Source organism: Peromyscus eremicus, chromosome 13 (assembly GCF_949786415.1).
Source record: "Peromyscus eremicus chromosome 13, PerEre_H2_v1, whole genome shotgun sequence".
NCBI classification, from domain to species: Eukaryota; Metazoa; Chordata; class Mammalia; order Rodentia; family Cricetidae; genus Peromyscus; species Peromyscus eremicus.
The window spans coordinates 44,706,939-44,722,322 of NC_081429.1; the positions used below are offsets into that span (position 1 = coordinate 44,706,939).

The 15,384-nt window shown below is 38.1% G+C and overlaps 1 protein-coding gene across 14 annotated transcripts in view; it reads right to left on the minus strand.

Annotated features, from left to right (window-relative positions):
* Map2 (microtubule associated protein 2) overlaps positions 1–15,384 on the minus strand; it is a 152,405-nt gene that overhangs the window by 50,135 nt on the left and 86,886 nt on the right. For all 14 annotated transcript variants that reach the window (XM_059278832.1, XM_059278830.1, XM_059278831.1 and 11 more), the window contains one exon: positions 15,076–15,360. In XM_059278832.1, coding sequence (XP_059134815.1) covers positions 15,076–15,337 — 262 coding nt within the window. In that variant the 5' untranslated portion in view covers positions 15,338–15,360. The remainder of the gene's footprint in view (positions 1–15,075; positions 15,361–15,384) is intronic.

Genomic DNA, 15,384 nt, shown 5'->3' on the forward strand with positions numbered 1-15,384 from the left:
TCGAAGTGCTCTGCTGAACAAACACCCTCCATAAATTCATGAAGAAGAGGGGGGAAGAGGAAAATTCCTTGCTTCTTGCTTAATTTGGAGAGTAAATGGCTCCTATGAAAGTATTTCCTTGAATCAGCTGGTGATGAAAACATTTAAAGAGCAGATTGTCAGAGGGTTTTGTTTGGTTGGTCCCCTGGCATCTTTGCATTAATTAAGGAGGCCAGCATTGGCATACCCCACCCTTCAGACTTCTACTGACACACAGCATCACAATAGGCAATGTTGCAGTTACACATCTTTCCTCAGCAGCCCTTTCTCCTGAACATTTCTTCTGAAGATATACTGATTGAAACAAGGCTCTACCTTATTTAAGGGGGCAAATACAATGTAAGTAGAGTCAATTGATGAAGACAGAGACATTTAAGAGAAGAAATCACAGTTGTATAGAGCTCGGTTTTGTTTGTTGTTTGTTTGTTTTCTGGAAGGGAGTTTATTTTGTGTCTGTTTTAGACAATGTAAGAATGCTTAGCCATTACTGGGAGATACAAAGATAAGATGTGGCAACCCTGCACACATTGTTTTTGAAGTCTGAGGTAATCTTATGGAAGGACACGTTTTGTGTTTCTTCTTTCTTCTCTTCCATTAGTGGCCACAGATTTTTGGCTGATTCTTCTATAAACCTCCCTTTGAAAAAATTTCATGTATGTGTGTATTTCTAAGTGTGGGTATGTGCAAGTGATGGCCGGTGTGGGTGGAGGGCCAGAGGTTTGGATCTCCTGGAGCTGGAATTAGAGTCAGTTGTGAGCCATCTGATTAGGTCTTCTGTAAGAACAGGAACATCAAACTCTTAATTATTACTATGCCATTGCTCTATCCTTCTCCATTCTCTTTTCTTCCTACCTCAACCTATATGTTCAAATCCATAGTCTTACCTAGATTATACCTTGGCCTACTCAAACAAATTCTTTAGAGATTTAATTGGACTGCCCTTATTTTCAAATTTGGTTAAGGAGAAAGGTGTAGCAAGCTAAAGTAAATATCAGTGATATAAGACTACAATGTAAGGATGATCAAATATTGAGACAAAAGTAATTAGACAAGCATAGATCAGAAACAAACTACTGGGAAATTCTATTTCTAAATTTAGCATCCCAGATGGATATAGAGGGGGGAAATATTTAAGCAAAAGACACATAGTTAAGTGAATATGGTCCTAATCTAGCTTTATACTTACAATTTCTGCTTTAAGGTTTGGGCTTGATTTCTAGTGTTACTATATGTATACACACACTTGCTGCTACTTGTAGCTCATATAACAGAAGGGTGATATAACAGAAAAGTCAAGTATAATATTTCACTTATCTAAATTAATTGGGTAAACATAAATTTAACGAAGAATTTACTTCCTGAAAATTTTAAACTACTCTAATCTTAACACATTAAATATAATCATTTTGGCATTGGGGGATTGCTAATGCCAAATGAGGGATTTAAACATTCTATGTTACATCTTATTAAAACTGCACTATTCTTTGCAGACTTTTGAAAACTTGTAGTGTCTTCTCTGCTAGGACTTGAAACATATTACACTATCAAATATTAGAGTATAAAACAATGTGAATATAAATTATTGGTAAAATAATGAGAGCTTGAACAAATCTACCCTTAAAAAGAATAACTGTGGAATACACAAAACATACATGTGTGTGCCTGTGCATGCCTGTCTGTGTGTGTCCACACTGAAATATACAAGAGTTTCCCCCTGCTTTTAAGGTTTCACCTCTGTTTGGATTTCATGAGAGACTTGGGCATCAGGAGTGAATGTAAGGTTTCACATGATGAAAGTATTATTTCTGTAGCAGCAAAAAGTAGAAATGCCTGAGGGCAATGACTTGATAAGAAAATGGGAACATAATACAGATTTTTTTAAAAGAAGTCATTGGGATGAGATTTTTGAAGTATAAATTCCTTTTACATCAGAAATAGTCTTAACTAGTTACCTAAACATAGCTTTTTCTATTGTAACCAGTGTCATAATATGATTTAAACCATTAAGTCAGTGAACACTTGTTTCCTTTCTCTTGCTTGTCCTCAGCATAACTTGATCAAGTTTTGGGAGATCTTACATAATTTAAGAATCCCTTCACAGTTAAATTACTGTGTTCACATATATCATAGAGTACACTCAGTCACCATACAGGAAAGGCAACATGATTTCTGCATAAGGACAGTTTGATTAAATGTTCAGTCCTAACACATTTCTGAGAATGAATTTGCAATTCTCAGCAGCAAAATCAGCTTTGCCTCATAAACGGCAAACTAAGTAATTGATTGTCCATATTCTAACCACATATTTTTTATTTTAGACACAGTAATTGTATAAAATGTTGTTCACATGTATTTTCCTTGTACCAGCTCTGAAAGGGACTTGATTATATGTTACTTATAGTAATTCTTTATATTTTCCAAATTATAATGGCACATATACATAGAATCATTGTTCACAATCTTGGAAAGTACAGTGAAATTATGAGAATTGAAACACCTATAGTAAAAGAAACACGAGAAGTATACATGTAAGCAAACCCCCTATTGTTAATAATATAGTTAAATAAAAGTTCAGCCACAGCACAACATAAGTGGATACCTTCATTGGAAACTTCCAAACAAGCATAACTGGTAAACATTAAACAGATTCTGCTAGGGTCAACCAATTAGTAGCAAAAATGGAACAACTTTCCAAGAGCATAATTTTAAGTAGAAAAAAAATGTAAAGTGCAATATTGCCTTTGTAATTGATATCATCATGAAAATAAAAGAAAAGCATTTGATGATTTCTAAAAATGTTTATGTCCAAAAAATCTAAAGTAATGATTAAAATTTTGTTCTGGACTCATGAAAGTATTCCTTCACGTGTAAGATACAAAAGGTTCATTATGAGAGATATGTAAGACACAAGCAGTAGAAAATAAAAAAAAATTATCTGTACAAACTTACAAATGACATTAAATATATCCAGGGGAGCTATTCAAATAAAATTTTACATAGATGACTTTGCTTCAATATTGTTTACTTTTCTCAATCTCTATTAATATTCAGGTATTTCTATCTCTAATACTACATTTATCCTTTAAATTGGAGCCCAGCAGAAAGAGAATGGTGCATGCACTTTGATGGCGTGGTAGGGTGAAATATTCTAGATAGGATGCCATCTGGGTGGGGATGCCGTAGGGAAAGGTGAGCAGGCTTTGCAAGAGGGAAGTGGGTGAGTCGCCTATGTATGGGCTTGTGACCACAGAGAACTTGAAGAAACTAAGGAAACAGAATTGAGAATGCTATCAGAAGAGTGCTGAAGGCATGCTTGATTTACTTCTGAACTTTGCTTAGGGTAGTAGGAAGATGAGGCTACAGCTTACACTACACTCTATAATCACAGACAGAGCTTGATTTAGTAAGACTATCAGAAGTCTGTGAAAGAGGTTTAAGGGGCTTCCTGAAGATATGGAAACTCAGATTTCCTATGATGTCCTACAACCTTCATAGGAAAACATCATTGAACTGACTCCTGTTTCTAAGAGCACATCTAAGACTGCCAGGTTTCTCTTACTTGTTTTCATCCCAATTGCATTGAAGAACCACTGATCCCCAGTATCTACAGCCACCTCTCACCCCTCAAGAGTGTTTGATGTGAATTGGTAGTGTGGGTTCCCTTTCCTAAGGAAGAAAAGGTAAAGCAAAACACTCCCAAGAACCTAAGAGCTTCAAGAATCCACCTCTGCTCCTTTTTTTTCCCCAATTTTTTCGTATATAATTGGGAAACGTAACATGAAATGAGGCAGAATGACTTGGTTCAACAAAAGTCATGGAAAGAGAGGTTTTTAATACAGTACTATACTAACTAGTGTCTTATCTGAAAATCTGTAGACCATAATGGAAGGAATACCTTGATGTAATTAAGAATATATCAGTGTTATAATAAAATAGAATTTCTAAGATATTTTATCATAATTGTTTTATCATAATTATTTTCCATCAGAGCTGGTGAAGAGGGAGATCCTGTGCTTCTGTGGGGCTTCTACTTTCCTTTCTGTTACATCAGAGAGCGGAGGCACAGAGGCCTTAGAACGTTTTCTCCCAGTGAAGAAATGGTAAATATTTTCTCAGTGTAATATACAATGAAGGATACATTTTCATATCAAAATACCAAATTCATATTTGTGAACTGATACTGGCTGCAAAATGTGAATTCACAATTAACAACAAGAAAGGAAATCTATGACACTAACGGCCAAGATCTTGAGCATAATCCCAAATGTACTTGGATCAGATGTACAAGTTAAACGTGGCCCCAATGAGAATTGTAAGTACTGAATATTCTCTTACAATTGGCTGACATGTCATTGAATGAAGGCCGGGGGTGACTGATTCCCCAACTAAACGACCTCACCCTCCTAAACTGTGCTTTCCATAGTGGCTACATTTTGTGTTGCAAACACAATCATTTGTTTCTTATTGAAATAAGGACTTAGAAGAGTTAGGCAAGGAATGGCCTGAGGACAATATCTAACATGCTTTATAATCCTGTGTCAACATAGTGCTTTGCTTTTTTAGGAAAAGGTCAATTTTCACAACTCATTGGTGTGTATCTATAGTCCTCATGTCAAACAAACAAAAAAGGGATTGGGAGAAAGAAAAGATAAGCCCGCTTTTATATATCACCATGTGTACTGTCTTTTAGAAAAGCACCACAAACAGCAATTGCAGTCTAGTGGGATTATTTTTCAGCACTGGGGATGAAACCCAGGGTCTCACACATCCAGGCAGTGAGTCTATACTGGGCTACATTCCAGCCTCTATTCCAGTCTTTGCAATGTTTCAAATCTTTGCTTTTCAAGTTGATAATAGCCAATAACCTTTTGTTAAAGGAAGATGACAAGTTTGGGCATTCAAATGAAACATGATCCAAGGAGAAAACATATTCAATTATTTGGCCTTCTGTGCTGCTTATAAAGGAAACACATATTTACAGCTCAACCTATTATCTAAAAAGAAAAGAATGCATCACAGGAAGCCCCCCTTTAAACAACAAGACAAAACAAATACATCCAATTGAAAACACACACACACACACACACACACACACACACACACACACACACACATACACACACACACATTTTCCTAGGACAGGGATGTAGCTCACAGTAGAGGGCTTGCTTATAAGAACAAGGCCCTAGGCTCAATGCTCAGCTCTGTCTACAGCAAAATTTCTTTTTCCTATAGTCAATGTATAATTTTCATGTTTCAATATACAAGTACTGATTACTATCTAAACCCTTACCATTTGAAAAGTCATTTCAAGGACTCAGAGATGAAACAGAGAAAATGGGACATCAATCATAGTCTACTCAGATGATTTTCAAAATTAGGGTATGATCTTTCCAAGTTAGTATCACTGTACTCCTCTAAATGAGTACAATTGAGCCTATGATGGAGAACATACAATATACTTTAAGGCTCAGGCTGTCCTTTAATCAGGATTGAGATTTCCAGTACTCTTGACACAGAAGGGCGAATCAATCTTTACCTTACAACCAGAGGATCAAATAGGACATGCATGTCTGTGTTCCCATCTCAAGCTATTTGGGGGACATTTTCCCATCCAGGCCAATGTTACACTGGGCTCAGTTTTGCAAGAATGAAAATAGAGAATTACTGGGCATCTGTATAATTCTTATCTGTTAGATTTTTTATGTCTCTCAGAAGTTTGTTGATCTTAACTTTTCATATTATTTCCGATTCCGCAGTTATCAAGCAAATGTCTCTGATTAGATGTGCTATGTGCTTTTGTTATTCCCAACCCTCCAATTCTCACCCCCACTTTTACAGAAAGTCACTTCTGGTAACATTTTCCCCACTGAAATGGGGAAATTACTTTCTATGGCAACTAACAGCTCTCTCATCTTGACAATGAATCCAGCTTCATCTCATTGATTCTCAATTTCTTCTTTCATTCCCAATATATTGTTCTGATTCAGTCTTTCTCACAAATGCATTACTCACACTGCAGTATCCTTTTTGTAGCACAATTTTGTCTATGTGATTTCCATTCTTAACTCCATACATAGGTTCTCAATCTCTTTCTGTGTTAATTAAAATATTTATTAGAATCTACACCAGGAAATAGAGTAATGTATGCCAAATAAAGAAAAGCAGAGTACAAGTTCATAGCATTTACAGTCTTGGTATAAAAACTAGTTAATAAATAACCTCAGTAGATGGACACCTGGATGGATGCTCTTAGAAACATATAACCATAGTCCCTGCAGGTGTTTAGGAAAGCTAAACCAGAGATTGAGATCACAGCAGCTCTCTGCCTTTGCTGGTAGACTTCTGAGAACCCTTCCCAAATGTTTTCCCAATTATGTCACACAATACTGCTCTTGAATGAAACCATCACAGATTGGCTTGGTACCAGAAAACTGTGACACAAAAAGAAGGTTTTTAGTTCATTCAGAGGACTGATCATTCAGGCTGCAGAAGGCCATAAAGAAAGGCGTTACTCATTTGCCAGTACAGTCCTGATCTATACTTCCAATTTAGACTCAAGTCTAGTGCTCAGGACGCTGTAGTATAGATGATTTGTCCTGGAATTGTTTCTTCCTCTTTATCTACCTAAGTTTAATGCTTAGTGAAATTCTGAATATTCTTGCAATAAATTTTAAACACAGACATTTTACTTTCATATTCTGGTAAATACCTAGCATTTACATAGCTGTTAAAAGATGGAGAGCCCAAGGCCTATCCCCTTTTCTCTCTGCTCACCAGCGTGGCTAGGTTAGAACTGTATTTTTTATGAGTGTAGCTGAACAGTGTGACTCATTTTCTGAGAGTTGCTGCATGGTGAGCTGGTAGCATGTGGTTTAGCCTTTTCTCCCGGGATTCACAATGCCTGGTCAGATAAGACTGAAAGTACCAGGGCTGCAAGGCAGCACCAGTTGTTCTATTCATCTGCTCTTGATGTGAATTTCCATACTCCTCTGGGAGCAGGTGCAGATGCTCTCTGTAACATGCTAAGGAGCAGTGAAGCATGAAGGTACCAGGAGGAAGGGAGAAGGGCCCGACACACCAAAGCAGAAAATCAGTGTATCTTAGTAGCTTGTGGAAAAAAAGAGAGGCGTGTTGACTGCAAAGTATTCCCCATCTACTTAGTAACCTTCCGACGGCAACAGAAGCAAATTGAAAACCCAGATACTTGTCATCCAATGCCAAATACATCTGATAAAAGCTAGCAATATTGTCAAAGTAGCTATATACTTATGGATGCATGGCTATGTAAATATATATTACTATATAACTCAAATAACACATTATTTCTCAATGATTCATAAATTCTCAGGATACGTGGAAAATTATTGTTAAAAATTACCACCACATTTCTTCCTCTCCCAATCCCTCCCTCCCTCTCTTTCTTTTTCCTTTTTTGTTTTGTGAGGAGAGAATAGAATACTTACAAACACAGGGGACATCAAAAGTTCCTTCATAATATTAATCAAATCAAAGGCTTACTACAGTCTAGGAATGAATCTCAGAAGAGTCACTTCCACTACTTATTATTTTCCTGTATTCATTTTAAACGAAAAAGATCTTAGGAACTGCTGAGAATTTTTCTCTAAATCGAGATTTTTTTTTTAACCCTCAGAGATTGGAAAGCAATGAACGAAATCACAATGATAAAATACAACAGCAAGTTAGAAAGGAAAAACCATGGCAAGATTCTAGAAAATACAGACTAGGAGAAAGTTTGAAAAACAAAATATAATTAAGTTATACTTACATTTAATTCAATGTGTGTGTGTGTGTGTGTGTGTGTGTGTGTGTGTGTGTGAATGTATGTGTGTGTGGTGTGTTTGTGTGTATATAGAGCTTTGCTCATCACAACTCAAAAGTCTGTAGGCATTTAAAATTCCAAGAAAGAAAATAACACTTCAATTTGCTGAGTCATTGGGTTTAATCGAAGCGGTCTTGAGAAATTGATTTTCCTAATATTTTGACTCAGAATCACTGGCTTAAGACAATGTCATCTCACTCTCACTTTGACTGAGAAGCAACAATGATGTGACAACCACCATCCGACCGGATATTTAAATGACAAACTTTATCCAGCGCTCAGCCTTTCCTCTATTTTGTAAAGCATAGAAAGCTCTAGCTGGGATTACCTGGTACATAGAAGCCCATTCTTTCCCAAGAGCAAGAATCACATTCTTTATGACACTGTCCATGTAAGCTGGACCTGATAGGCTCAGACCTAGTAGGCATCAACACCACAAGCCACATAGTATGACAGAAACGAACACCCACACCCACTTCATCTTCTAGAGACCACACAGGACAAAGCAAACAACAGATACAAACCTCGTGGAACTGCCTTAATTAAAAAAAAATCCGTCTCTCTCTCATTCTTTCTAGCCCAAATGCCTAACCTTCATGAGGAAAACACTGAAAAGATCCCCATTTTCTGGTTTTCTCCACCGGCGCCGCCAGGCCCAACGCTTTGCAGTGAGGCTGTGTGTTTTTCTGCAGATCCACCCTTGAATGCTAAGTAACTGCTCTGCACACGCCTCTCTCTGCGGAGCTCAGGGAAATGGCAGCCAGAGCAATGAGTGGTTGGCATGGCAACAAGAAGAAGAAGAAAATCTGCAACCTTTTGTATTGTTAGGCCTGCTTGTTTATTTGCCTCAGGGGCTGATGTGGAGAGCTTTAGTCATTTTGCTGGAGAAACGGCCCCGCATTATTTTGTTCTGCATACATTAATAAAGTATGCGCAATAGATTGTATTTTAAGGAGGATCTCAATTTAGAAATGGAGGCATGGAAGATAGAAGGGTAACAAAAAGCAGTTTTCACTTTTCTAAGGTTGAAAAGGACGAATGAAGAGAAGGTTAGAGCTATCTGCTGTTTTCATATGAGTGATGACAACCTTGCCCCCATAACCCCATCCTGTGCTTTCCAGCTCCGCTATGCAATCTTTGCAACAATTAATGTATGTGTCTGGGTCAGGGTCTGTCTCTCATGGGGCTGCTTGAGCTATGGGGATGTTAAAGTGTAGAGAAGGCTCTACTGTCTCCTGGGTGGGGGGCAGATCTAGAAATATAGACACGCCAGGGGGAAGAAAAGGCATTGTAGGGAATGGTTAGGAGTAAGGTAAAGAAATGCCCTTTAGTTTTTATATTTACCCCAAGTGATATTGAAAAAAGAACCACTTCATCTCAGGACCTGTTTTGTCCAACCATCATGCCTGAGGCCTGTTGAAGTCACCAAAGTCTGCTTGTGAACACTTGCATATTTTAACATCTATAAATATCTTTCCCCCCTCTGCTTCCCTTCTTTCTCCACTCAGGAGGAAACTGAGAATCACGCTATGATTTTATGCCATGCTCCAGGAGTGTGAATGTGAGTTCTGTAACAGGAATGTGCACTTTGCCTGCCTTGGATGGGGCCTGCTGCAGAGGGGCAGTAGAGGAGCTGTCTTCTATCAGGCAAGAAGCCTGGACCAGGTAGCAAATGCTTTCAGGGGTTGACTACACCTGAGGAGGGTTAGATAGGAAAGCTCATCTTCTAGATTCCTTCCAAATAACTGTTGTATTATTTGAAAGTATGGCAAGGGAATGGCCAAATTCCATTAATGTTTTCCAATAAAGGACAAATGGCAAAATTTACAAGATTAATTCTGAGACCCCCCCCCCCAATTAACTCTATTCTAAAGAAATCTTAAAAGCCTTGACAGTCAGCAGCCTGCTTAGAAAGCAAATAAATGATAAAGTATACACAAAATTTACACAGTCTTTTCTTGGGGAATGGACAACTCAGAATGAAACCAAGGTGCACAGGGCTTCTGGTCATTGGGTTCTCAATTCAACACCCTCATCGTCTAAATGAGCATCTCTGAATAACTCTTTTAATCAGACTGTGTCCTAATTTTCTCATTTGTAAATGGAAACACTAATGATAGATATCTTTGTGGACATCCCAAAATGATAGAATGTGATCAAAGCCGTGATAGTATACAAACTGAAGAGCCATGTTGAAGCCTGTGACCCTATACAAATTTTCAAGATGTGGTTCTAAGTACACAGTTGTCCTTCAGTGTCTTTGGGTGGGGTGATGGCTGAAGGACCCCTCTCACATCAAATTCTGTTCTTCAAGTCCTTACATAAAATGCCATGTTTGCATAAAGCCTCTGCAATCCTCCTATACGCATTACACCATCTCTAGACTATGAATATTACTGGTTACCATGTATAAACTCTTTGTTAATAATTGATATTCTGCATTGTGTAAGAAACAATGACTTGCAGGAAAACACAGTTATCCTGTCCGTATACCATTTCTTTCTAATTCATTTAATTCACAGTTGGCTCTGTCCATGGATGTCAATAAGGATAAGGAGAGCAGGCTCCAGTTTTTCCAACTACCCTTGGGGAATGAAAAGGAGCCAGGATAGATAGTGGTATTCAGAGCAAGGTGAGGCATGCAGAATTAATACTTTGCAGATATGCCTTTTACAACCAGGAAACATTTTATCAAAATGATTTCATAATTAGACTCATTAAGGGTAAGATTCAATACCATAGACAACAAGACACCAAATGAAGTGACAATCAGTTATATTGCCAAGTCAGGAGCACACTGACTATGGAAACTGTGTCTCCACATCCTTAAAGCATTACTTGAAAGGTAACTTTTAAAACTTCCACTTCCTACAATGATGTTCTGATTAAAGTTTTATAGACTTTTAGATACAAAGATTTATAGATTTTATAGATACGAATCAATTCTTTTCTGTATTTTTGCAAGTAACCTCATGCTATTTTAATATAAATTCTAACGTAACTTTGAGCCTTGCTCCTGGATAAGAAACTTATAGATGAGGTGTCTAGTTGTCACTCAGATGTGGAACTCTGTGGGGACCAAAATGTATTTCTCTTGCTTTCTTCAACAAAGTGCAAAGGAAAGGAATGGATTATTATAAGCCATTTTTTCTTCTCAATTATACTTTGGAAAACAATTTAAAAAGAAAAAAAAACTACCCTTTGGTTAGGCGGCTTGATTCTGAATAGCTTCACATGTTTTTACATGTTCCTATGTGTCCTTTAAAAAGGCCAAAGATATAAAGCATCAAAATTAGAGTTGAGAAAATAATTCCACCCATCTTTCCATGGGCATGCATTTACATTGTATGGCAGGAGACAGCATCTGGACAAGGGTAAAGCAGTAAAATTAAAATATTATTCCCTTCTAACATATCCTGCTTTCCAATACTGGTCTCAGTGCACAAGAACAAAGATAAGTTGATGATGGATGCTCATCTTTAAAACGTCTCAAAGCCCATAAATGATAATGAATATTCAAATAGTGCGTGAGAGAGAAGAAGGTAGGACTGAAGGAGGCCCAGTGTTAGGAAGACATGACACTTCCACTGTGTAATCCTGTTTATAGAGATATACAAACAAGCTCAGGGGAAAAAAAAAACTTCTGGAAATGAAGAGACAACCACCATAGCCAAGAAGAAAGCAGAAAAAATAGTTTTGAGTCAATTTGAGGAATTTCCTGGCTTACTACAAGCATAGCCGAGGACCTCCTTCCCCTGAGGAGTGCTTTATGTGAACAGTTTTGCTTTTGAAGATTATTTTTGTGGGGGAAATGCAATATACTTCTGCACTGCAGGTGAGTGAAAAGAAGAATGAACTCTTTGGTCCTTGAAATGTTCATCTCCAAATATAACACCAGTTCCTAGAAGGTCACCATCCTCAAAGCATAGCGTTTTAAAAATTCCATAGTGAGATTTAAGAGGATTTGCTTATACAGGATTATTTACAGCACATTTTTAAGGAAGTTACCCATAAAACATCAACTAGAACAGTTATTTTATTAAACTTGTTTGGAAAGAAGCTGACTGTGTACTAACTTATCATTGGAGCATTCTTTGTAAGTATGAGGAAACCAAGTTTTACATTCCTTCTCTCCCTACAGCTTTCCACACTTGCACATCTTAGGGATTCAATAATTGGTCTGTTATTTTTAGAAGGAGTTAGTTTAAAAATCACACCATAGTTTAGATTGAAAACATCACTATGGCAACCCACAGATGATGCTATACCACCTCTGTCACTGTGAGTATACATATGAACACTGAGAAATCAATTTCTGCAGGATAACGTAAGACTCATTTAATACCTGCTGAGATGAGTCCACCATAAACACTGAATGTTCCTGACACTATCACTCAAAAGAAATACTAGTGAGTTGAATTTAATTTATATTATCTTCTCAAGGAAGCTGGCAAGTACACATTGACCTGACAAATAGATTTTTCTGATACTGTTAAATACTTCATTAAGACCACTGAATAAATAGAATATTAAATGATACTAGTTGTCCATGGCTTGAACAAGCATACTATACACAGTGATTTTTTTTCTATATTGCATTGTATTGCTCCATGGTAGTCAATAAGGGTCATGTGTTGAGTATTGAAGAGACCAAGCTACACTGGCATGGTGGTGCATACATATCTGTAATCCAGCCACTTGGGATGCTGAGATAAGGGGATAACCTTGACTTTAAGTTGAGTCTGGACTATATAGCGAGTTCAAGGCCAGCTTGGGTTACAGAGTGCTACCCTGCTTAAAAACAAAAACAAACACCAAAAACAAACCAACAGCAATGCAACAACAAAGGTCTCTAAAATCAGGGGACAAAAGTATAGTTTTCAAATTAACTTGAAAAAGACTGTCTTTGCCTTTGCCTGATCATTCAGTCATTGGCCCAACAACACACATTTATTGAACACTGCAGCTGTAAAGCCAGGGGCTGCAGGATGGGATGATAAGGAAACTCTTGGTCTGCACCATTATCTCTTTCCTTCCTTCTAACCATGATGCTGTAGCTGGTGTTCATCCCCTTTTGCCTCAAACCTATCAGGGTCCTTTCAGTGGGGGTCCCACCCTCATCAAGTTCCACTGTATTCAGCCAGAGAGCAAAAGTCCTTGTTCAAGGCTGTCACCACCACTGCCACCCACAATGATGGTAACTAATAGACACTATGTCTTGGAGCACTGGCTTTATACACTTTATACTGTTTTATAATCATCACTGCAACCGTGAAAGGCAAGAGTATCTTCATTTCATTTCAATCACAATGTCTTATTAAGATGTCTGTCTCCTTGGAGCACTACACAGCTTCTCAATTTCCTGGTTCAGTCAAGAGATAGTGCCATCCTCTTTTCCCATGCTCATGGAATTCTGCAGGGGCCTTTATGGAGTTCTCAGAGGCCTTGTAGCAGAGCAACTGGAGAAGACTGAACTTAGTGAAGAAGACACACAGTCTTTAAGAGGGAGACAGAGTGTGCTAATGGTGAAACAGAACCACCACAAGCTAATGGCTTCTGTAGTGTTTGGCAGACCGAGTTACCCTGTGCTTCACTGAATAGATATACTATCTTGCTATATCCCTGGGAATTTATTTGGCACTTCAGGACACATTTGGGAAAATTTGTCCTAAGTAAAAACAATCCCATTTAAACGTTGCCTTTCCATACTTCTCATTTGGCACTTAACACCCCATGATTTGTATGCAAATTAGTTTACATAGAGGTCATATGCCATGAGACCCTCGGATTCATGGAGTCTGGGCATAGGATTTTGTATGGAAGCTAATACAACATTTAGTATGTAGAAAACACCCCACTAAACTTGTGTTTAAAAATTTATACTGTGTATTATAAATTTTCTTCTGTCACTTAAAATGTCTTTACCATTTCCTCATTAAAATCAAACATGCATATATATATGTATATACATGTTTACACATGTGTATGCACACACACACACACACATAATTTGTACCAAGAACATTGTGCATGCTAAGTATGTGCTCTAACACTGAGTATACCCCCATACCTTCTATGTAAGGTATTTTGACCAGAGTGTATAGTGGATAAACATCACAGTTTAATTGATGTGGCACAGAAATCGATCTTCAAATAAGTAAGGGATGGCTTTGAAGAGGACAGTGCAGCTGCCTCTTTATTCGACTACTTGCAATTTGTTCAGTTTTTTGAAGAAGCAATCCGCTGTCTGTAAGTTCTAATAGAGAAACTTCTGAGTATCAGAAAAAAAGGAAATGGTTGATGAAGAATGCTATATTGTAAGGTAATGTTTCTTTTCATTTATACTTTATATTTATGGGTCCATTTAGGATAGTATCAATGAAAGTACTTTAAAAAGAAGTATGCAAGAGTTAGTTATATTGGGGGCTGGAGAGATTGCTCAGGACAGCACTGATTGCTCTCCCAGAGGACCCAAGTTTTATTCCCAGAACCACATGGTGGTTCACAACCATCTGTAACTCCAGTACCAGGGTATCCAATGCCCTCTTCTGGCCTCTGTGGGCACAGCCTGCATGTGGTATAAATATATATGCAGGTAGAATACTCATATACATAAAACAAAAATAAAAATTAAAAGTAAAAATTATCAGTGATATCATATTGTTCTTTCAGCCTCAGGGTATTGATTTTTAGAAAGCCGGGAAACAGTGAAAGGCCCCTATATTTGAACATGCATGCTCATCTCCCTTCTCCTCTCTCCTGCTTCTTTGGAAGGCTGATGAGATGGTTGGCAGTTCTTTCTACACTAAAAAGAAATATGCTACTAATCAATCCATTGGACTTAGTCAGGCCCAATGTGACTCAAGGAAATAAGAACAAAACATTGTGTTTTTTTTTTTTTCTCCAATGGGTTAAAATACTGACAGTTCATGGCAAAATATACATACGCTGAGTATTTTGCCTATAAAGATTAGGGTAGTAAAAACGAAGGTGAGAAACAAGATCAAGACGACAACCAAGTTGGGGGAAGTCAGGCTAACTGCCATGGGGCTTGATGCTTGACTTGTTAGGGCACTGACTTCTCCTGACCACTCCAGTCCTTGCAGAGTGAAAGGACTAGCTGCTGCAAATTAATTCACTTTCAGAGTAACCAGACTACAAAGCACAAAGAAATCCTGGCGGCCCTCAGTTACCTGCTGTTTCTCTGTCAGCCGAGGTCAGCTCTCCGTTGATGCCGTTCTCTTTGGTATCTGAATAGGTGCCCTGTGACCCGTGCTCCCCAAAGGCGCCCTCCTCCTCCTCTCTGTATGGAAATCCATTGGCGCTGCGGCTCAGCCCTTCCCCTGCCCCGCCTTGGTCCTTCATCTCTGGAGGGTGAGGGTGTGCAGCTGCCTCGGTCAGTGAGGCTGACGTCCAGTGTGGTGCCTTTCCATCGTCTTTCCGCTCATCAGCCATCCTTCAGAGCTTTGTACTGTCTCCTGAAGACAGAATGTGTATGTGTG